Source organism: Nyctereutes procyonoides, unplaced genomic scaffold (genome assembly GCF_905146905.1).
Source record: "Nyctereutes procyonoides isolate TBG_1078 unplaced genomic scaffold, NYPRO_anot_genome, whole genome shotgun sequence".
Classification (NCBI taxonomy): Eukaryota; Metazoa; Chordata; class Mammalia; order Carnivora; family Canidae; genus Nyctereutes; species Nyctereutes procyonoides.
Genome location: NW_026575048.1, coordinates 788610 through 809650, shown reverse-complemented (window position 1 = coordinate 809650; position 21041 = coordinate 788610). Strand labels below are relative to the sequence as shown.

Genomic DNA, 21041 nt, shown 5'->3' with positions numbered 1-21041 from the left:
CTGAGCTGCCAGGGGGATGGAGATGTTCATCCAGGGCCAGACGGGGATTTGCTGGATGGGGGTTTGCTGGAGCCCCGCTTCTGGGACGGTAGCCAGGCCCCCACTCCCCTCTGGCCTCTCTGGTCATCTTACCAGGTGGCCTCGTCTGCAGGGAGAGGTCTCCGTGCTTTGTTCGTGGCCCAGTTGCTGGCCCGAGATTTGTGTTGTTGCCGGAGGAGCCTGGAGGCAGGGTCCACCCCGCAGAGGCACTGTCCTTTGTGCGGGACGGGAACTCCTCAAGAAGAGGGGATACAGGGAGGTCTTGCTGAGGAAATAGCTCTGCTCCTTGGGGACGCACGTGGGGCTGCAGAGCCCGGGCCCCCGACAAGAGGCGCCCGCACACCCTCCTGCACGCACCCCCAGAGGGAGAGAGCGAGCCTCACCAGGGCCCACGGTGAAACTCGACTCCGGCTCCTGGACACTCACTGCCTCCCAGGTCCACGCCGGTCCTCAGAGCTGTTTCCACGGACGGTCGTCCTCACCGATTCCCCGGCGGCAAGAGAAAGCCTTTGGGAGACTTGAATCCATGACCCTTTGCAGCCGGCTGTCTGGACGTGCCCCGTGGGGCTGGTCCCCTCTGCATGGCCGCGTGCTGACCGCCGCCTCCGAAGGCCCCTCGGTAGTGAGACTCCCGCATTGTAATCTCCACGTTCCAGTATTTGACAGGAAGCATCTGGGAGGGAGAAATGCACCATCAGCCCCAAACTGCGACCCCCCAAGACCCTCCAAGGCTCGAAGGTGAAGGTCGCATCCGCTGACCCTCCGTGGCCTCAGGCAGCAGGTGGCCGCGGTGCCGGGTTTGCGGGGTCACCTGGTCTCGTGGTCACAGGAACTGTCGTCCTGGATCCAAGTCACACCTGCACCTCACGCGTCTGTCCCCGGGCGGCCAATACGCATCCGGCGGCCGCTGGAGGCCCACTTACCCTTCGGGGCTCCTGGGCAGCAGCCAGTGGGCTCCCGGCTCTGCAAAGCGACCGCGAGCCCGCGGCTTAAACCTCGCCCAGCTTCCACCTCTGCTCGTGCGTGTCGGACGCCTGCCCCGGCCCCGGGCCCCTGCTGGGGTCTCGCCAGGCTGAAAGCAAGGTGTGAACAGGTGCGTCCTCACCTGGAGCCCACCGCCCGCCTCAAACGCCTTCAGGTCCTCGGGGCTCCGGAGCCACCTCCCACGAGCAGGTTATTTTGCGCTCAGGCCTTAAATTAAATAAGTCGTCGTACCGTGTGTGCCGCAGGAAACGCAGCCTGTGCTTGTACAGGGAAGAGCGGCCAATGAACAAGCAACAAAATTATTAATTCAAACAAGCTCATCTTTATCTCCGGTAAACAGATGAAGAAACTGAGCACACGGGCGCCCACGGGCACCCACGGGAGCACGGGCACCAGGACCTCGACGCCGACGCCGGTGGGCGCCCTCAGACTGCACTGTGGACCCCGCGTCCCCCTCGGTCCCCATCACCACGACGCCACCCTCAACTCGTGGACAGATCCTAGGTTTTCAGGGAAACAGCAGTTTTTAAAATGTGACGGTGTCACGCGAATTCCACACGTCTGTGTTTTCTGTGCCAATTTCTGTCCTTCCTCCGCGCGAGGCAAGAACGTAGCCTGGCTCCAGCCTGTGCTGCCCGCGGTTGCCGAGGGGGCACCCCGGAGGCATCTCGCCCCTCGGGCCCTGTGCCCTGCTGTCCGCTGGGCTCCGTCCTGGGCACAGGCACCGGGACCACCTGACCGGGAGCGGCGGGCTGGTGGCCACTGGCGCTCACCGAGGTCTCTCCTCTGCGCCCTCGCTAGCCGGACGGGAGCGTGTCCTGGGGTCTCTGGGGCCCCCCCTCCTGGCCCGGCCCTCTCCGTCCTCCCTCTAGCCCTGCCGTCTCGGTCCAGGCCCACAGAGGTGCACGGTCCCTGCAGACGCTGCATCGGCAGCTCCAAAAGCCTCGCCCGTGACACACGGATCTGATGTTGGCCGCAGAGCCCGCGGAGACGGCAGGTGCTGCGTGGTGTGACGACACGGCCTCCGGGACACGGGAAGGTCACGGGCGCAGGCGGCTGCACGGCTCCGGCTCTCAGGGCCCACAGGCCGCGGGCGCCCCCGGAGCCCCGGGGAGGAGTCGGCGCCGTCTCTCCGGAGTCACTGACACCCCCTGCAGCCGGGGCCCTGCCACCCTGACCCACACGAGGGGAGAGAAACACCTCGGACGGACGGACGACGCAGGCGCCCGGATGGACGCACGGAGGTTGGAAGTCAGGAGCGAGGCCACGGCACACGGGCCCCGGGGACCCTGCGGCGGGATGCAGGGCGAGCTCGGAGACAGCGGAGGGGGACGCCTCTGGAAGAAGAGCGGGGCTCCGGACGCCCGGCCTCGTGCCCCCGCCCTGGGGTCCCCGGCACGTGGGAAGCGGGAATGCCTGGTGCAGGCTGAGGCCTTTCGCCTCTTGCTCCGGGGCTGCTGTGGCCCCAGCCCTGGCCCGGGTGCGTCCCCTGTGACCTCCAGACGGGAGGGGACCCCCCACATCTGCAGGCCCCCGGGACAGGCCTCGGCAGGCGCCACTCGGAGACGGGAATGAACAGCCAAGGAGGACCAGCCACCTGACGAAAGCACTAAGGAACGGGCTGAAAGCAAAACAGACCTTAAAAAGGAAAGGTCAGAGAAAACGGACATTTCTGGAAAGAAAAAGATTTTTTTGATTTGTCATTAGATAGAAAAGGAGACTAAATAGAATAGTGTGACTTACTCTCTCCTTAAGCCGAGAGAAATCAAGGGAACAAGAAAGATCTTTTTAAAACAAAGACAAGGGGAATAAAAAGTTGAGTGAGAAGGTCAGCGTGGGAAGTTGAGGAAATCTCTCTTAACTTATAAAAATGAGAAAAGAGACAGTCCTTAAAAACCAGGGTAAGAATTCCTGGGGCTACCCACCAGCTCGCTGGAGACTCCAGAAGGCGGGAGGGGGGAGGAGCCGAAGAAAGACGCTCACCAAGGAGAGCCGGGGAGCCCGGGCGCCAGAGAAACCGCGACACGGCCCCGTGATGGACACGGTCCCCGAGCAGCCGAGGCAGCGCAAGGGCCCGCTCGGGCGCCTCCCAGATGCTGGAGGCCAGGGCACGGGACACCGTCCCCAGGCTGCCCTGTGGGGTGAGCCTCCTGCCAGGTGACGCTCCTGCCAGGTGACCCTCCTCCTGGTGACCTCCCTGCTGGTGATGCTCCTACCAGGTGACCCTGCCTCCAGGTGACCCTCCTACTGGGTGATGCTCCTACCAGGTGAACCTCCGCCAGGTGACCCTCCCTCCAGGTGACGCTCCTACTGGGTGACACTCCCACCAGGTGACCCTCCTGCCAGGTGACCCTCCCACCATGTGACCCTCCCGCCAGGTAACCCTCCCGCCAGGTGACCCTCCCTCCAGGTGACCCTCCCTCCGGGTGACGCTCCCTCCAGGACCCCAGCTTTCCCCACGGGCAGCACAGCAGCGCCCTGCCCTCTCCCCACACGGGGCTGGGCGTCTTGCAGCCCTAGAGCGCCGGCCTCAGCGTCTGGCCTCAGCGTCTGGCCTGTCCTCCGCGTCTCCTTGCAGACAGGGTGGGGCTGTAACGGCGTCAGCAGGTGTCTCTGCTGCAGGCCCAGCTGCACGGCAGCCGGATCTCATCTCTTGCAAGTGGCAGCTCCACAGGAAGAGGCTGGTGGAGCCAGGTGCGGCAGTGAATAGTAGGATAAAGTGTCGGGGAGTGATACTCGGCTTGCGAGATGCTGCTTGCATCCGGGTGGAGTACTGAGCCCCCAGCACCGCCTGCTGGGCCGTCCGAGTCCTCCGTCCCTAAGCTCTGTGCCCAGTCGCTCCGCGGGCGGCAAACGGCCGGGGGGCAGCACGTGCCACCCTGCTCCCAGCCCCTTGCTTCCTCCTGGGAACACGCCTCCCCCTGCCTCCCGGCCTGCCAGCCCTCCTGAAGGAGGTCCCTTGGGTCAATGACCTGTCAGCCGTCTGCCTCCCCGCTCCCTCCGGAGCCTCCACCTGGAAGCCGCTGGACTTGCCGCCGCCACTGACCTCGGGCCTGGGGGGCTGCAAGCTGCAGGGGCCACAGGTTAAGTGTCCGGTGCCCGGAGTGACCACAGCTAAGACTGTGACTTCCCAAACCCCCGCCCAGAGCAGTGCAGTTTTAGTTAGAGGACTTTGCATGGTGGCCCGCTGGGTCCTTGAGGGAACTGCACTGAGCACCCCGGGTCCCTGCCTCCACGGGGACAGGCTGCACACATCCCCCGTGTCCTCCAGCCGGTCGGTGCCGGGGATCCTCTGGACCTGACCCAGGTCCCCCACGCGTCCCTGTGCGCTGGGCGAGGGGGCTCGTGCTGGAACAACCATGGCTCCGTGGGCCTGTCTCTGCCCCGACTCGGTTTCCAGCTTCGGGGGTGACTCCTGGCGTGGGCCGTCGTCTGCACCCTCGCTGCCCCTCCACGCTCTGAAAACTGAGAAAAGCAAAGGGCAGACGATGGAATCGGGCTCCGCGCGTCCGTGCACCCTGGGAGCCCGTGTTTAAGCGGTTCTGGGCTTCTGCAGGCTCAGGCCCGCGGCCAGCATTCTGGGTGGCCACGAAGGACCCGCGCGCGCCCACTCCGCGGGCTTTGCCTCACCGGTCCCCCCCTTTGCTGCTTTGCGCCCACGCGCTGGGGCATCGCTCGATTCTGATCACTTCTTCTCGGGGCAGGAGGACTCGGCCGGGGAGGTTCCCCGGGAGCAGCCGGACGGGGGGCCAGGAGAGGCCTCTGGGGACCAGCCCCGGTGAGCACAGACCGGGAGCGATGGTGGCCAGGACGCAGGCTGCCCGGGTCAACTGGGCGCCCCCCCAGAGCCGGGGCCTGGAGACGGGCCGGGCCTGCGACAGCGACAGCGGGCAGGGGGCCGACACGGAGGAGGAGCGGGCCCTGCGTCACGGGCCACCAGGACTGTGCTCTCAAGAAGCCGGTGACCCTTCCCCGGGGAGGTGGCGGGTCCGTCCTCTGTGGGCCGAGCAGGCCGGAGCCCGGCTGGGGGACCATCCCGGGTCACTCTGGAGAGAGAACCTGGGAAGGAGCATCCACGAGGCCGGGCGGCAGCATCGGGCGCCCCAGGAGGTGCCCAAGCCCCCGGGACGGCTCGGTGCCCGCCTCCGCCGCCCACCGTCCACCGGGCACAGAGGCCCTGCGTGCCCGCGTTTACCCTGGGGACTCACGCCTTAGTCTAGAAGCAGCATCAGCAAACGCGGTTCACCACGGGGTCCCGGGAAGGGCGACAGGACAGAGACGAGTCGGCCCCTCCCAGACCCTCGGCAGCGGCCGCCGAAGGACCGACCGACCGCTCACCGCCGGCTCCTCGAGGACGACGTGGACGCGCGTGGACTGTGCGAGGATACTTAGCGCCTCCTCACGCGCACGTACCGGGCGCTGCTCATAACCAGCTAAGCCACGCCGTCGTCGGGTGTCGGGCGGACAGAGGTGCGGATGAGCCCCTGAGAGCGTCCCCGTGCCGTGGACACGGTCCCTGAGGCCCTGAATTACGACGGAGTACACACCCGTGCGTGTGTGATGCACACCTGGGACATGGGACATGGGACACGCAGCTGTATTCGTGCGTACGGTTTCCGTGTCATGGGTAACCGGGTGCCCGGTGAACTGCTCGGGGGTGCCAGGGCCCCCGGTGGGTCCCTCTGGGTGGCGGCCGGGTGGGGGGGAGGGGCTGAGCCCCAGGGCAGGTGTGATGCGGCCCAGGATGCGACTCGTCCTCTGTGCACACGGAGCGCGTCAGGGAAAGAGGCCGGGGAGCCGTCCTGGGAGCACGGTGGTCAGACGGGGACCCCGGTCCAGGTGCAGAGCGCGGACCCGCAGGGACGGAGCCTGGGCAGCGGCGGGAAGTCTGCAAAGAGGCTGCACATGGGATGTCAGTGGCAAAGGGGTTTGACACATTCGAGCGAGATCGTGCCCCGGGGGCTGTGTTTTCACATGTGCGGCCGCCCCCGCCCCCCATAATCGACTGGAGGGAGGACGGGGTGGGAGACGGGGGGGGGGACACCCGGATGTGCCCCGAGACGGAACAGCGGGATGGGGCCGAGCTCAGTGTTTGATCCTCCTGCATTTGTGCGTTTAAAATCAGCTCGACTCAGGCCTCGTGTAAGTTGGACACTTTCCACCGCAAGGAAGTCCCCGCAGCCAGGAGGTCACTCCCCAAACCCGCCAGCAGCCCCCGGAGGCAGCAGGGGAGGGGGCGCGGGCTCCCGCCCCAGAGCCCGGCCGCAGCACCGTCACCTGAGGTCCCGCCCGCCGACCCGCGTGTCAGCCCAAGCTGTCCCCAGGCCCCGGCAGACGCGGCCACCCTCGTGTGCAGGGGGCGCCCCCCTCCGCCCGCCCCGCTCGGGATCACATCCCGTTTGCCAAAAGCCCTTTGCCCCCGCGCCCGGGCTGATGAAAAGACGCAGCGGCGAGCGTCGCCCCGGACGGTCTGTGCGGGCTGGGGGCCTTGCCGCGTCCCGTAACTAACGCCACCTTGCGTCCTATCCCCAGCTTGTCGGGATGCCCGCGGGCCACGTCGGCCATGAAGAAGGCGAAGCTGTCGGGAGAGCAGATGCTGACCATCCGGCAGCGAGCCAGCAATGGTGAGCACCCCCCGGCCGCCGCGCGGGGCCCCGGCACCCCGGCTCCGGCTCCTCCGACGCCGCCCGAGCCCCAGGCCCCGGACGGAGGCAGCGCGTCTGCTTGGACAGCCCGGGCGGGGTGATCCCGGCACACCTCAGGGGCCGGTCACCCGGGCTGGGGCGGGCGGCCATCCCCAAACGCGTGGCTCCCCAGAACCCACAGCTGCCCCCTCTGCTCTGCCCCAGGCCCTCTGCCTCCCCCACGCCCGTCCCCTCCCTCCGCACCACCTCCCAGCTGGCCTCCCAGCCCGACCACCCGCAAGCACCGTGTGCCCCCGAGATGAGTGCGGGGACCACGGGGGGGGCAGCGGGGCCCCAGCCTCTCCGTCCTTCTCGGCTCCATCCTCGTGAACCCACCGGCTTGCACGGGTCACCTGCGGCCCCGAAGCCCATAGTGGTGGAGGTTCCGTGGCCACTGGGGCCGTGGCAGAGAGGGAGACGGGTGGCTGTGCTGCCGAGGGGACGACCGGGCCGCGCTCGCCCTGGAAACAAGGTCCTTTCCAAAGGTTTTTAAAAGGGACGTGTCCAAATTTTTGTGACTCCGTTGGTGATTCCTGTTTGCAAGGCCTCCTCGCACCAGGGCGGAGACGCGCCCACGGCAGAGGCAGGGAGGCGAGCCCGGGCCACACCGTGCCGCCTGCTGCGGGCCGTGAGCTCACTTCGAGACTCGACCCCATGTGCTAAGTCTGGTGTCTTTAAGCAGAAACACGCAGGCTTGGGCCTCGACGGGGCGGCGGACGTGGGAGCCGGGGCTCGGAGGGGGGGGAGACCTCGCAGGACGCCCCCTCCCCGGGACCGCCGGACCGAGGGCTCTGCAACGGCTCAGCAAGCTGTGGCCTTGGAGGGCGGGGTCTGGGCCCCTCCGCAGCACCCGGGGGGCCGTGGGCGCAGGGCCGACCGCGAGGCTGGGGCAGCAGACGCCCCGGGCAGGACGCGGACCTGGAGCCCCGGTCCCTGGACCCCTCCTAGGAAGGCGCTCCCACGGACCCCTCGCAGGAAGGCCAGCCGGGCTGGGGCCCCCGCGGCCCCTGTGGTCACCTGACGGCCCCTGCCAGGGCCTGACAGCAGCTCGGGACCTCTCTGCGCGGCCTGCACTGAGCGGCCCGTGAGGCGAGGCCGCCGCGGACCAGAGGGCGGCCAGGGTCCCCACGTTGTTGTCATGAAGGCTCGGGCTCCGGCCTCCCGCTTCCACTGCACACGCTCCGCGCCGCAGGCGAGAAACCGCCACGGACGCCGCTTCCGGAGCCCCGCAAACAGCCGTGTGTTCCGGCAAAGTCCTTGGGCCTGCGGGGCCGCGGACGACTGAGATGTGAAGGCGGCCTCCGCGGGCCGGGGTCGGCGCCGAGCAGGGGAGGGAAGAAGCCGGGCCGCGGATCCACACACCCCGAGGACGGGCCGTTCCCTGCGGCGGGGAGTCGGGGGCACGTCTCCGGGCACCCCCGGCCCCGTCTCTCCCGAGGGGCAGCGGAATCCAGAGCCTTCTGTTGGGCAGCGCTGCTCTCAGGAAGACCCAGTGCTCTCCCGGAGGTGCCAGACGGCTTCGTCCCGCCAGGAGCCGCCCGTGCCGTGGGGGTCTGTGGGGCCACCGTGCGCCCGCCTGTCTACACCCTGTTCCAGGGTCTGGCCATGGGCGGGTCTCTGTTGCGGGTTCCGCTGGGCTCAGGCACGCGGGGAGGAAGCCGCGGAAGCTGGTCCCACCGGGCTTCCTGAGCCCCCGCCACCACCTGTGGTTTCTGGTCGGTGCCGAGGTCAGAGCCATTCCGTCCTCGGGAGCACGATCCTTACAGCGCCCAGGCCGCGGCGTCACAGGGCCTGTGGGGCCCACTCGCGGGCAGGGTGGCGTCCCGGGTGCAGGGACTGCGTGAACGCCCCGCGCCCCTCAGCAGGGTGCCCACCTCCAGGACCTAAGCCTCCGGCTCCTGAGCTGCCCTAGCTCCCCCCCCCCCCGCAGCGTGAGCGCTCACCTGTGACACACGCGTGACCACTGTGCCCGAAGCCCCCCCGCGCCCACACCCTGGCCCGCCGTGAGCGCCCAGCCCCGGGCAGCCCGCCGTCAGCTTGGCGGAGCCGACCACCCGGCCGCTCGGGCTCCAGGCCTCCGGGCTCCTCGGTGCCGGGTCCCTGCTCCGCGCAGCCTAAGTCCCCGGAGCTCCCGCCCGGCCCATGTCCCTGCGTCCCTCAGCCTCCCCCTCGGCCCTGCTCCCACGGGGTCGGCTCATCGGATGCCGCACGAGGTCACCGCGCTTTCTCTCTCCCACGGGATCGTCTCCCGAAGCCGCCGGAGCGAGGAGGGGACGGTCGTCACGGGGACCTTGAGGGGCCTTTACTTTCGTGATGCCGACTGGCGCCAGGGAGCTGACGTGCCCTGCAGACTCGCCGGGTGGCGACGCTCGACCTGTGGGTGGGTTTGCAGCGTGGACGCCCCTCCCGGGTCTTACCAAGTGGCCCTTTCGGCCCAGGTTTGATGGACGGACATCTCAGGCGCCCGCCCGCACGCGATGTTCAACGTGTATTGTGCGCTTTTATGTCTGAGGCCATTTAATTTAGAATAAAAATCTAGAGGACAGCCTTAAGACCGGCACAAAGGAAACGTGGATTTTAGTTCTTTACTATGAGGCCCACGGCGCTGGACCACATGCGATGGTTTTGCTCTTTCCTTTCCCTTTACTGACGTGTCAGCTCACCGCGCGGAGCCAGCTGGACAAAGCCCGTCCACGCCACGTTTCAGGGAGACCCCGGGGGAGCACGGGGCCCACGGACGCCGGGGGGTCGCTAGCCGCTCAGGCAACAGCTGACCCAGCAGGCTTCCTCAGCGGCCACTCGGCGAGCCTCAGGAGAGGCCGCTGTCCCCGCGGGCCGAGCTGGGTCAGAGACGGACCACCGCGCAAGGGGCAGCTCGGGGCCCAGGAGACCAAGGAAGTCACTCGCCACAAAAGTCGTACGTGGGAAGACAAGGGGCCGGGGCCCGGGTCTGTCGTGTGTCAGACCCCAGGCTGTGGCCCCCGCCGTCCCAGACGCCTGCAGGACGGCTCAGACACGCGTCCGCCTTCGGGAACGGTCCAGCCCGGGCCGTGTGCCCTCTGCCGCTGCTCACGTCACGTAGAAGGTCGTCAGGGCCGGACGCTCTTTTGCAAACACCCGATTCCACAGGTGGGCCCTCGGGGAATCCTCGGGGATCCCAGCCATAGGCCGGGGAGACCACGTTGGCCTGGCCAAACCTCTTCTCAAGCTCGCGTTTGCCAGAATCTGGGCCCCAGATGAAGCTGCTGACCTTCCAGGGTGTTCTAGATGCTTCACCGTCTATCTGCCGCCGAGGGTGTTGCGCCCCCGACAAGCCAATTAGGATGACTTCACTGTGATGCGTAGGTCCCCCGCGGACCCCCGGGCTTTGTGGTCCTCAAACCGCCTGTCCCGAAACGAGGTGTTTCGTTCACAATCCCACTCGCACGCTCTCAATGGAAACGCGCCACCTTGTCGCTGGGAACGGGCAGGTGCACGGAGCGTATTTCACGCTTCCTATCAGGAAGTCTCCAAAATCCACGTGTGGATCCGACGGCGGCCTGGGGCCGCACTGAGCTCGGGAGGCGAACACAGGACGGCTGCCTGTGGTCCTAGAAGCGGCGACGGCCCCTGGCGCTGGCGCTGGCACTGGCGCGGGCCTCGTGTTCCGCGGAAACCACCCCACACGCGGCAAAAAGAGGAGATTTAAGACCGTTCAAGCCTAGGACACTGAAGAAATAGGACACGAGGAACTTGCTCGGAAGTCTTAGCGGATGCTCAGCGGGAACAGCCAGCAGCACAGCCACGGCGCGGAGGGACCGCCGCGGCCTCGCTCATGCAGGAGGTGTCGTCCGCGCGCGGCGAACCCTCGCCAGGTGACAGATGGCTTACAAGCCGCGTTCTCAGGCGTGGGTGCCACGCGCGACATGCAGGAGCTCGCTCCACCCGAGGCCTCCCTGGACGTTGCCGCAGAGGTCTGGTCCCGTATGGCAGCGGGGACACAGCCGGCCCCGAGGGAGGGCCCAGCGCAGCGCACTGTCCTGTGAGACGGGACTGCTTTCCGAGATGCATCGATGGCGCCCGAGGAGTTGTACTGAGCCCCGCGACACGCTGGCCGGGGACGCGCACCTGGGGCCTCAGGGCCGGGCCAGGGACGTGAGACCCAGGCTAGCGGTCAGCGGGCCTCGGCCGGTCCCTCTGGGCGGGAGGGTTGGGGACGGTGGGCAGGCTCAGGCTCCACCTGCGGGAGGAGATTCAGGAGGAGGGACCCGCCCCCCTGCCTCTGCAGTGTCCGCGAATCGGCCCGGCCCTTCCCTCCAGGTGGCCGCAGCCCTTCTGTCTGCAGACCCGGAGAAGGGCGCTGCCCTGGGCCCCCGACGTCTGGGCCCTGTGCCTTTCCCGGGGGTTCCCATAAGCATCCCCTGCTGTGCCTGGTGACTGTGTCCCTGGCGTCAAGGGTGACGGCGGCTGCAGGCATCCTGCTCTTCTCGAGGACACGCAGCTGCGTGGCGCCCAGTCGTCAGAAGGACAAAGGGTCTGGATCTGTCCCGCCCTGGTGCACCCACTGCCAGCAACTAGCACCCTGAGCTGGCAGAGGGAGACCTGGTCCATGTGCCCAGCGAGGCCCGAGAGGCACAGCCTTCAGGGCACACACAGGGGCGTACAGCACCCAGGGCACACCCGAGGGCACACAGCCCCCAGGGCAGAGCCTCCAGGGCACACCCGAGGGCACACAGCCCCCAGGGCAGAGCCTCCAGGGCACACTCAAGGATGCACACAGCCCCCAGGGCACAGCCTCCAGGGCACACTCAAGGATGCACAGCCCCCAGGGCACACCCAAGGGCACACTCAAGGATGCACAGTCCCCAGGGCACACCCAAGGGCACACTCAAGGATGCACAGTCCCCAGGGCACACCCAAGGGCACATCTGAAGGCACGTTTTCCGCATCTGAAGAGAAGGGCTGTTTGCCTCCGTTGTCCATCCGGGTCGGGGGCTCGCTCACCTGTGGGCAGCGGTGCGGGGCCTCATTTCCGGGTGACAGACACGGATGGACAGACAGAGAACAGACCAGGGCGGCAGGACATGGGCTGGAGCAGGTCACCACCTGTAGGAGCGGCGGGGCCGGGGCGGGTGGGCTGTCCGGAGACGGCACCCTGGGGCGTGGGGGAGGAGGGCGGCGGGAGGCGCGAAGGACACGCAGACTGTCCTATGTTCCCTTAAATCCAAGGGGTATTTTTCCAGCGAATTCAGTCCCAAATGCAAAAGGAACCGAGAGGAGCGCGCCTCCGCCCGCCGTCTTGCGCCGAGGCCCTAACCGCTGCTGTCGCCCCCACAGGCATAGAGAACGATGAGGAAATCAAGCAGTTAGACGAAGAGATCAAGGAGCTCAACGAGTCCAACTCCCAGATGGAGGCCGACATGATTAAACTGAGAACTCAGGTAACAGTTTTTGAAGCCCGCGACGTTAGCCGCCCGGCCCCGGGGGCGCCCCCGACGGCCTTTCCTTGGGCTCCTGGCCCCCCTCCGCGCCCTCCGTCTCCCGTCCCGCTCGTGTGCTGACGCCAGCGGCTCTGCAGCGGGACGCCCTGGCACACCGTGGCCGTGGGGCCACCTGCTTCCCACCCGCACCCGCTTTAGTGGAGCCCCCGCGGGCCGGGGTCCCCGCGCTCCTCCCGGGACACGGCAGGCCCTAATGCCCTGTGGCCTCTGTGTCCCGGAGACACCACAACCCCCCGAGGAGGGCAGCCTGGCCCCGGGGTCACGAGGCCGCCCGTGCATGGAGGGCGCAGGCCCAGATGCCCAGGAACAGGAGGGAGGGGGGGAGGGAGGGAGCAGCCCTTAGCGAGCACCTACTGGGTGCCTGTTTGCAGGGCTGAGGTCCCACCGTGCGCCCACGATGGCTCACCGCAAGTATCCTCACTCTCACGTTACCCACGCGGAGCCTCCTTGGGCTCAGCCAGGGCGCGTGTGGGAGGCCACAGCTCAGAGCCTCCTGCCCCTCAGCCCCACGCAGCAACCCCCTGCCACAGCGGCTCAGGGTCTCGGGTGTCACCCCCCACCAGCTCGGACCTGGTGCTCGTTCTCGGGGTTCCGGGCCCCAGGCTGTGCTCAGGGACAGATGAGGCCGCAGCCACAGGAGCCCCCGCTCCCCGCAGCCCTGGGAGAGCTTTTGTCCTCTGACCTTTGGCCAGTGCACACATAGCCTCCCTGCTCATCTCAGAAAGTGCTGCAAGGTTGGTGGTCCTGCAGCTGGGCCTCGTACAGTCTCTGGTGCCCTCACTCCCTGTCGGGGACACCAGGATGGGGTGACCCGCGGCACTCTGGGTGTGTGTCCCGTCTGACCAGACGTGTCGGCAAGCGCTCCCGGGGCCACCTGGCCACATAGGGACAGCCCGGGACGTGCACGCTGTGCACAGAGCCCAGCCCTTAAGTGGAACAGCCGCTGCGGGGGACGGGGGTGGGGGGCAGGCTCCCCTGCTGTGCCCCCAGGCCATGGCCCCGCCCAGAAAATAGTCAGAACAGGGGCACTTTCTGGGCCTGCGATGGCGGGGCGGCTGCCCTCGGCTCAGGTCATGGTCCTGGGGTCCGTGGAACGTGTGCCCTCGGCTCAGGTCGGGGGCCCGGGGTCGGTGGAGCGTGTGCCCTTGGCTCAGGTCGGGGTCCCGGGGTCGGTGGAGCGTGTGCCCTCGGCTCAGGTCGGGGTCCCGGGGTCGGTGGAGCGTGTGCCCTCGGCTCAGGTCGGGGTCCCGGGGTCGGTGGAGCGTGTGCCCTCGGCTCAGGTCGGGGTCCCGGGGTCGGTGGAGCGTGTGCCCTCGGCTCAGGTCGGGGTCCCGGGGTCGGTGGAGCGTGTGCCCTCGGCTCAGGTCGGGGTCCCGGGGTCGGTGGAGCGTGTGCCCTCGGCTCAGGTCGGGGTCCCGGGGTCGGTGGAGCGTGTGCCCTCGGCTCAGGTCATGGTCCTGGGGTCCGTGGAACGTGTGCCCTCGGCTCAGGTCGGGGTCCCGGGGTCGGTGGAGCGTGTGCCCTCGGCTCAGGTCATGGTCCTGGGGTCCGTGGAACGTGTGCCCTCGGCTCAGGTCGGGGTCCCGGGGTCGGTGGAGCGTGTGCCCTCGGCTCAGGTCGGGGTCCCGGGGTCGGTGGAGCGTGTGCCCTCGGCTCAGGTCATGGTCCTGGGGTCCGTGGAACGTGTGCCCTCGGCTCAGGTCGGGGGCCCGGGGTCAGTGGAGGCGTGTGCCCTCGGCTCAGGTCGGGGTCCCGGGGTCGGTGGAGCGTGTGCCCTCGGCTCAGGTCATGGTCCTGGGGTCCGTGGAACGTGTGCCCTCGGCTCAGGTCGGGGGCCCGGGGTCGGTGGAGCGTGTGCCCTCGGCTCAGGTCGGGGTCCCGGGGTCGGTGGAGCTTGTGCCCTCGGCTCAGGTCGGGGTCCCGGGGCCCTGGGGCCAGGCCCCACCTCCGACTCCTGCTCCCCCTGGAGTCTGCTTCTCTCTCCCTCTCCTCCCCCTGCTCGTGTGCACGCTCTCTCTCAAAGAAATAAATAAAATCTTTTAAAAATACAGTCAGAACAGTTTGAAGAATCACCTATATTTTAACACGGTCACACGAGTGATTCTCAGCTCTATTTTGTTCTGGGTCCTACGTTTCCCCTGCGCCTCTGCAGCCGGGCAGGCTCACCCACAGCTGCTCAGGGCCTCGGCTCTCGGGCATTTAGGGAGGACGCGGCCTGGGCCTGGGCCACCTGCGTCCTCTCCGCGGGCTCAGGGACCCTTCCAGCGGCGCTCCCTTGGCCTTCCTCAGCGGGCGTTGCCGCAGCCCCAGGACCCGGGTCCTCTAGGATTTAGGGGGGCGACGTCTGTCTCCTCCCCTTCCACCGCGCCTCCCCGAGCAGGGGTGAGCCCCACCCTCCCGCCACTGGGGGGAGGAGGTGCCTGATGGCAGGGAGGCGGGGCCAGGTGTCGGGAGGCGGGGCCAGGAGCAGGGGGCGTGGCTGTGGGGGCAAGGAGGCGGGGCCTGATGACCGGGAGGCGGGGTCAGGGGCAGGGAGGCGTGGCTCTGGGGCAGGGAGGCGGGGCCTTGGGAAGGCAGGATCCTGGGGGTAGGGAGGCGGGACCAGGGGCAGGGAGAAGGGGGCTGGAGTCAGGGAGGCAGGTCAGGGAAGCAGCACCTTGAGAGGGAGGCGGAGCCCAGGGTCAGGGAGGCCGAGCCCAGGGTCAGGGAGGCAGGTGCCTGAGGGGGGAGGCGGGGCCAGGAACAGGGAGGGGTGGCCCTGGGGTAGGGAGGCGGGGCTTGATGGCAGGGGCGGGGCCAGGGAGGCGTGGCTCTGGGGCAGGGAGGCGGGGCCTGATGGCAGGGAGGCGGGGCCAGGGGCAGGGAGAAGGGGGCTGCAGTCAGGGAGTCAGGTCAGGGAAGCAGCACCTTGAGAGGGAGGCCGAGCCCGGGGTCAGGGAGGCAGGTGCCTGAGGGGGGAGGCTGGGCCTGGGGCCTGGGCGCTGGGCCAGCAGCACCAGGACATTTCCGGGGTGTGTCACATTTCTGGCTGTGCTGCCAGCAGGTGCTGGTCCTCTGGCTGGAGGCGGGGCCCGAAGGCAGGAACACCCCTGACCGAGCACAGTTGACTCCCTGCATCAAGTGGGAGGACGCAGGGTGGGCCCCAGTGGAGCTGGCCGCGCGGGACCGCAGGGCCCCAGCAGACCAGGGGGCCACCCGCCTGCCCCCGGAGCAGCTGCAGGAGGGGGTGACAGGAGAGCAGAGGCCGGAGCTGCCCGTGAACCGAGGGCACTGGCAGCCGTGGCCAAGTGGGTGACCTGTGTCACGAGGACGTTCACAGTGTAGGACTTCCTGCGGCAGAGTCAGACGCCGCTGAGCTGGCCCGGGGAGATGCCAGCCTGTCGTCATCCCCGCTCCGGGACAGCAGAGCTTTTAAAATGTTAAATCAAAGTGCACACCGCCCCTGAGCCGCTCCCCAGAAACAGCCTCCCCAGAGTCCCGTTACCCAACTTTCACGAGTGATGAATCAAATGCGTAAGCGCCGAACCCTTACAATGACGGGCTGTCCCCACGGAGGCCTTTTTGTTCAAGCAGAAAGGTTTTCCCTGGGACGCCGGTGGGGGCTCAGCGGTTGAGCGTCGGCCTCAGGCCCAGGGCGTGACCCCGGGGTCCCGGGATCCAGTGCCCCATCGGGCTCCCCCCAGCGGAGCGAGCCTGCTTCTCCCTCCGCCTGGGTCTCTGCCCCTCTCTGTGTGTCTCTCATGATAATAAACAAAATTTTAAAAAGAAGAAAGGAAGAAAGGTTTCGCCGGCCCGGGGCGACGGCGGCCTGCCTTGTGTTACATGTCACTCGAATTTGTGCGTTCCAGATCACCACGATGGAGAGCAGCCTGAAGACCATCGAGGAGGAGAACAAGGTGATCGAGCAGCAGAACGAGTCTCTCCTGCACGAGCTGGCCAACCTGAGCCAGTCCCTGATCCATAGTCTAGCCAATATCCAGCTGCCGCACATGGTAAGTGACTAGGGCGCCCGCCGGCGCCGGCGGTCCTCCGCAAAGCGCAGCGTGAGCTAGAGGCCTGTCCCTGTGGCTGTGTTCGTGGCTCTCCACGCTGTGGAAGTTGGCGGTCACCGCCCCCAGACCGCACGGCTAAGGGCCAGAAGCCTCGGTGGGGCAGATCCCGTGCACCCCGTAAGATGAAGTAAGCTCTGAGTAGGCCGCTCGAGTAGCGTAACGACAGCGGCGCTGAGCTGTGATAGATGCTATTTTATGCTGATGTGAATATCCTATTCAGAAAGTGAAAGTTGTGTATGAACCACTATTTAATATCTCGTAGGATCCAATCAATGAACAAAATTTTGATGCATACGTGACTACTTTGACGGACATGTATACAAATCAAGACCGTTATCAGAGCCCAGAAAATAAAGCCCTACTGGAAAATATAAAGCACGCTGTGAGAGGAATCCAGGTCTGAGCAGCTGCTGTAGTGGCGGGATCTTGTTTGAAAGGGAGCCACCCGCTCCTCTTGCTGCTGTGACTCACCAGAGAGTGTCATATACTTATTTCTGTTTGAAACAGTGTTATGCTTACAAGACTTCATAATGATTTTATGTCTTGCTTTAAAGATAGTTACCTGCAGAATAGTTTTTGAATACATTCACATTTTGTACGGTTTCATATGAGCTGACATAGTGTGACATGCCATGTAACGTTTATAGCTGCTACTGTATGCACATTTGGGGGTATATATATTTCTGAAGAGGTAAGCTGATCAAAATAAATAGAGTGTAAATTCTTTTTAATGCTTTAGTGATTAAATGTTTTAGTATTTTGAACTGAAATGGACAAAACGAAAAAAAAAAAAAAAACCCACAGCTTTGAATGATCATGTGGTGGCCCTGCAGCCACTTTTTAGACATTATCATTTTGCCTCATGTTGGAGGATTTTATGGAATTAAGAAATACATTCTGTGTGCATATTGTTTCATAGCAAGAATTGGTTGCAAAAAATGCTTTATTTTTGAACAATGCTTGGAAATATTATGTGATTTTTTTGTTTGTTTGTTTTAGGAGGATGGTGTATGGTGGGGGCAGTAAATGAGGTTTTTTGCATTCCAAGGAAATGGCATATGGATTAACTGTAAGAGATGAGATAAGTAATTTATTGTAAGACAACATCAAGCCATGGAAATTTGGCAGAAGATTCAAAGCAGCTTAAACAGCACTTTTAAGTTAACTCCTGAGCATTGCATGGTGTGACTCTGGGAACTCCTATTCAGACAGGGGCTTGCTAGAGACGGACCGCGCGAAGATTGCCCTTTGCAGTGTCCGTAGACTCTGGAGCAGCCTACCCCATGTCCCCGAGAGCGCGGTGCCCCTCTGAACCGTCTGTCACTGCAATGGCGTGTGTCTCACAGAACCTGTGTGCTCTCCTTTTAGTTCAGAGCTAATTTAAGAGTATTTATTTCCCCTCTCTCCACTCTTAAAAGCGATCACTGTCGTTGTTGCTGTGACTTTTCCTCCTCGGCCGGGGGATAAGGCAAATGGTGTGCGAGTCCGCGAGCTACTGCACGCGCTTTCTGCGGGGCGGGACGCCCGCCGCCGGCTCCGAGCGGCCGAGCGGCCGCCCCGTCCGTCCCGTCCGTCCCCGTGTCCCCGGCAGAGTTGCTCGCAAATGACCTTCCTGTTCCAACTCCCCTTGGAGACCAGGTGACCACGTGGCATTTGCATAGCCTTGCCCTTTGATTTGTCACGACCTATTCTGAGAATGAATGCAATCAGATTTTAAGAGTAATTATCTATACTTGAGCACTTTTTTTGCTTTACACTAGATCATCTTAGACTTGCTTACACTTGGAGATGGGATTGTTTTCTTCCAGTGACTGCACTATATGTATGCATACGACCACTTTTGATTGCCACGTCCCCCTTCTGAGTAGTCCCTAGGACGGCGTGTTGTGTTTTCTGGTGTTGACTTGAGTTACATGTGACAGCATCTCTTCCTTCCATGTCTTGATGTTATGCAGGAAGTACGGAAGTACTTTAAAATTTTGTTATGAAAAAAAAAAAAAAAAGATGGGTTTTGTAAAAATAAAAAAAAAATATTTTTAGCAGAACAGGACTTACAGGGTCATTGTCCCCACAACGTGCCAGTCGACTATTTGCACTTACCTTGTCCTATATATCCGTACGGAGGTGTGCAATTGCTGGGGTCAGCGGCCTCGCGAGGCTGACCCCGGGAGGATGAGGGGAGCCCTCACGGCTGACCCGACGATGTTGCTACGGGAGATTACAGGGATCTCACAGCAAATATTCTGATACAATACTCAACCTCGGTGTATATATATGTATAAATATATGTACATCCCAGCGGCACTTTATACTGCTCACTGTACAAACGCTTACAGTTTTCCACGAGGACTTGAATAACTAGCTGGGACAGATGATGTAATTCCCCGGGGCTCTGCAGCGCCTTCCCTGGAGAGCTCCCTCTTTCTGTTGTGCGATTAGTTGTAGCTGCCATGCTCAGAATTGCCTTTCGAGAGCTGAAGCAAGGTGCTTCTTGTCACCTGATGCCATATACCCCGAGGGGGCCCCCTCCCTGCAGGGCCCCCGTTGTTCATATGGGCATATGCATTTCCCCGCCGCGTCGTGTCTGCAGCTTCTTTGCCAATATAGTAATGCTTTTAGTAGAGTGATAGGTAGTATCAGTTTTGGATTCTTCTTGTTATCACCTATGTACAATGGAAAGGGGTTTTAAGCACAAATCTGCTGCTCATCTAACGTTGGTACATAATATCAAATCAAAAGTTATCTGTGACTATTATATAGGGATCACAAAGTGTCACATATTAGAATGCTGACCTTTCATATGGAATTATTGTGAGTCATCAGAGTCTATTTATTATAACTTATTGTTCATTATCATTTCTAAGTTAACTTAAGTAATCATTTATTAAGACAGAATTTTGTATGAATATTTACTGTGCTGTCTGTGGAACCGAAGTTTCATTTATTTTTGTACTACACGGCATGGGTTTGTTGACACTTTAATTTTGCTATAAATGTGTGGAATCACAAGTTGCAGTGATACTTCATTTTTAAATTGTGAACTTTGTACAAATTTTGTCATGCTGGATGTTAACACATCTTACTCTAAATAAAAAAGGTGTTGCCACATTTGTAGCACGATGGATCTCTACCCCGGGTCTGCGTCTTCACTTGAGTCTGGGCGCCCGAGGAGCGCCTCGCCCCAGAGCCGGCGGCTTCGGTGCCGACGTGCGTCCCCGCGGGTGCGCTTCCCTCCGGGGAGGCCCGGGGCGGACAGTTGCTCGAAGCCCCCAGCCACCCCCCCCGCAGCCTCTGCCACATTTGCTGTCCGCCCCGGCCCCACTCACGTGAGGACACGTCACGTCTAAAAGCAGGTGTCTCCGCAGAGCAGGGTCATCCTCCGACACAACCACAGTAGGATTCCCAAACGTGATGCGACGTCCTCCTGGCAACCCGCGTGCCTGTCCAAGGCCCCAGCGGAACAGTGATGTCCCCTGGTCTGATGTCCCGAGGGGCGGGAGCCCGCTCCCAGCAATCATGGCCCTCGTCCCTCGTCCCTATCTCCCGAGCAGTCCCTGGGCCTTGCTCTGTCCCCCGGGGCAGGGACGTGTGTCAGGTGTCCAGGGTGGGTGGTGTGCAGACTCCGCCTTGATTGATCGAGTCTGACGGCCGCGGCTCCGGAGCTCAGGTGCCCCGCACGATGCCCTGTCGCTTCCTGCAGCTCACTTCCGAGGGCCCACGTGGTCACTCGCACCCATGACCCAGGGTCACTCGCGCTCCATCACCCGTGGTCACTTCCAAGCCACCGGCCAGGACCACCCATAAAACTTGAATTGCCCTTCAAATGTGATGTATCAAGGAATTACCCACTTTCCCTTCATCTAGGCTAGTGAACATCACCCTTTAACATTCCAGAAACACCCGCCTGTAGTAGCCACAGTCCCTAAAAGACAACATTTGAGGAAAGGCCCGGTCATCTTTGTTAAATCCAAAGTGTGTCCCCAGAGGGGTCCTCTACCTTCCCAAGACTGGAGGTCACCCGCCGGCTGGGGCCGTCTGAGACCTTACAGCCTCATCACGGGGTCGGCCGCGGGTGGCAGGGAAGGCCCTGCCCGAGGACCACACGGACTTACCGCAGAAGGTGGCACGTCCGTTAGCCGCCGCCAGTGACTCAAGTCTGTCCTCCGAGATAACCAAAAAGCTGTTTCGTCTGAGGAGCCATGTGGCTCGAATTGGTATAAACAGGGTGGCCCGGGGGGGCTCAACGGTTTAGCGTCGCCTTCAGCCCAGGGCGTGACCCCGGGGTCCCGGGATCGAGTCCTGCATCGGGCTCCCTGCATGGAGCCTCCTTCTCCCCCTACCTGTGTCTCTGCCTCTCTCTGTGTGTCTCTCATGAATAAATAAATAAAATCTCTTCTTTAAAAAAATGAGTTGGTAAAACATTCTGGAAAGCGATTTAGCCTTCCATCATGTCAAAGACCTTATAAAATTCAAAGTTTTGACCCAATAATTATAGAAGCCTACGCTAAATACCAAAGCAGTTGTAAATGCACTAAAATTAATAAAAACCCCAAACATCTTATTTTAGAGGAACGATTAAATGATTGCTGAGAAATGCACTTTCTAGGGTCCCCTAGAGTCGTTAAACATTGGTTAAGAGGCTCCTAAGATGTCTGTGACCCCATCAGTGAGTCGCACAGAGGGCAGAAGTATAAACCACTAGGGAGGGAGGCGGCAGGACGTCCCCGAGCTCCGGCCCCTCGCCTGGGCCAGGCGGACCTCACGCCTGGGCCCCCAGACCGGAAGCCCCGGGCCGCGGGGGG

The 21041-nt window shown here is 63.4% G+C and overlaps 1 protein-coding gene across 4 annotated transcripts in view; it reads left to right on the top strand.

Moving 5' to 3' along the window:
• Positions 1-19339, top strand: part of MYT1L (myelin transcription factor 1 like) — a 141584-nt gene extending 122245 nt beyond the window's left edge. For 2 of the 4 annotated variants that reach the window (XM_055327330.1, XM_055327331.1), the window contains exons 17-20: positions 6556-6647; positions 12024-12127; positions 16036-16179; positions 16502-19339. In XM_055327330.1, coding sequence (XP_055183305.1) covers positions 6556-6647; positions 12024-12127; positions 16036-16179; positions 16502-16642 — 481 coding nt within the window. In that variant the 3' untranslated portion in view covers positions 16643-19339. Of the gene's footprint in view, positions 1-6555; positions 6648-12023; positions 12134-16035; positions 16180-16501 lie in introns of all 4 variants that reach the window. The other 2 variants (XM_055327333.1, XM_055327332.1) reach the window with 2 other exon arrangements.
• The last annotated feature ends 1702 nt before the right edge of the window (positions 19340-21041 follow it).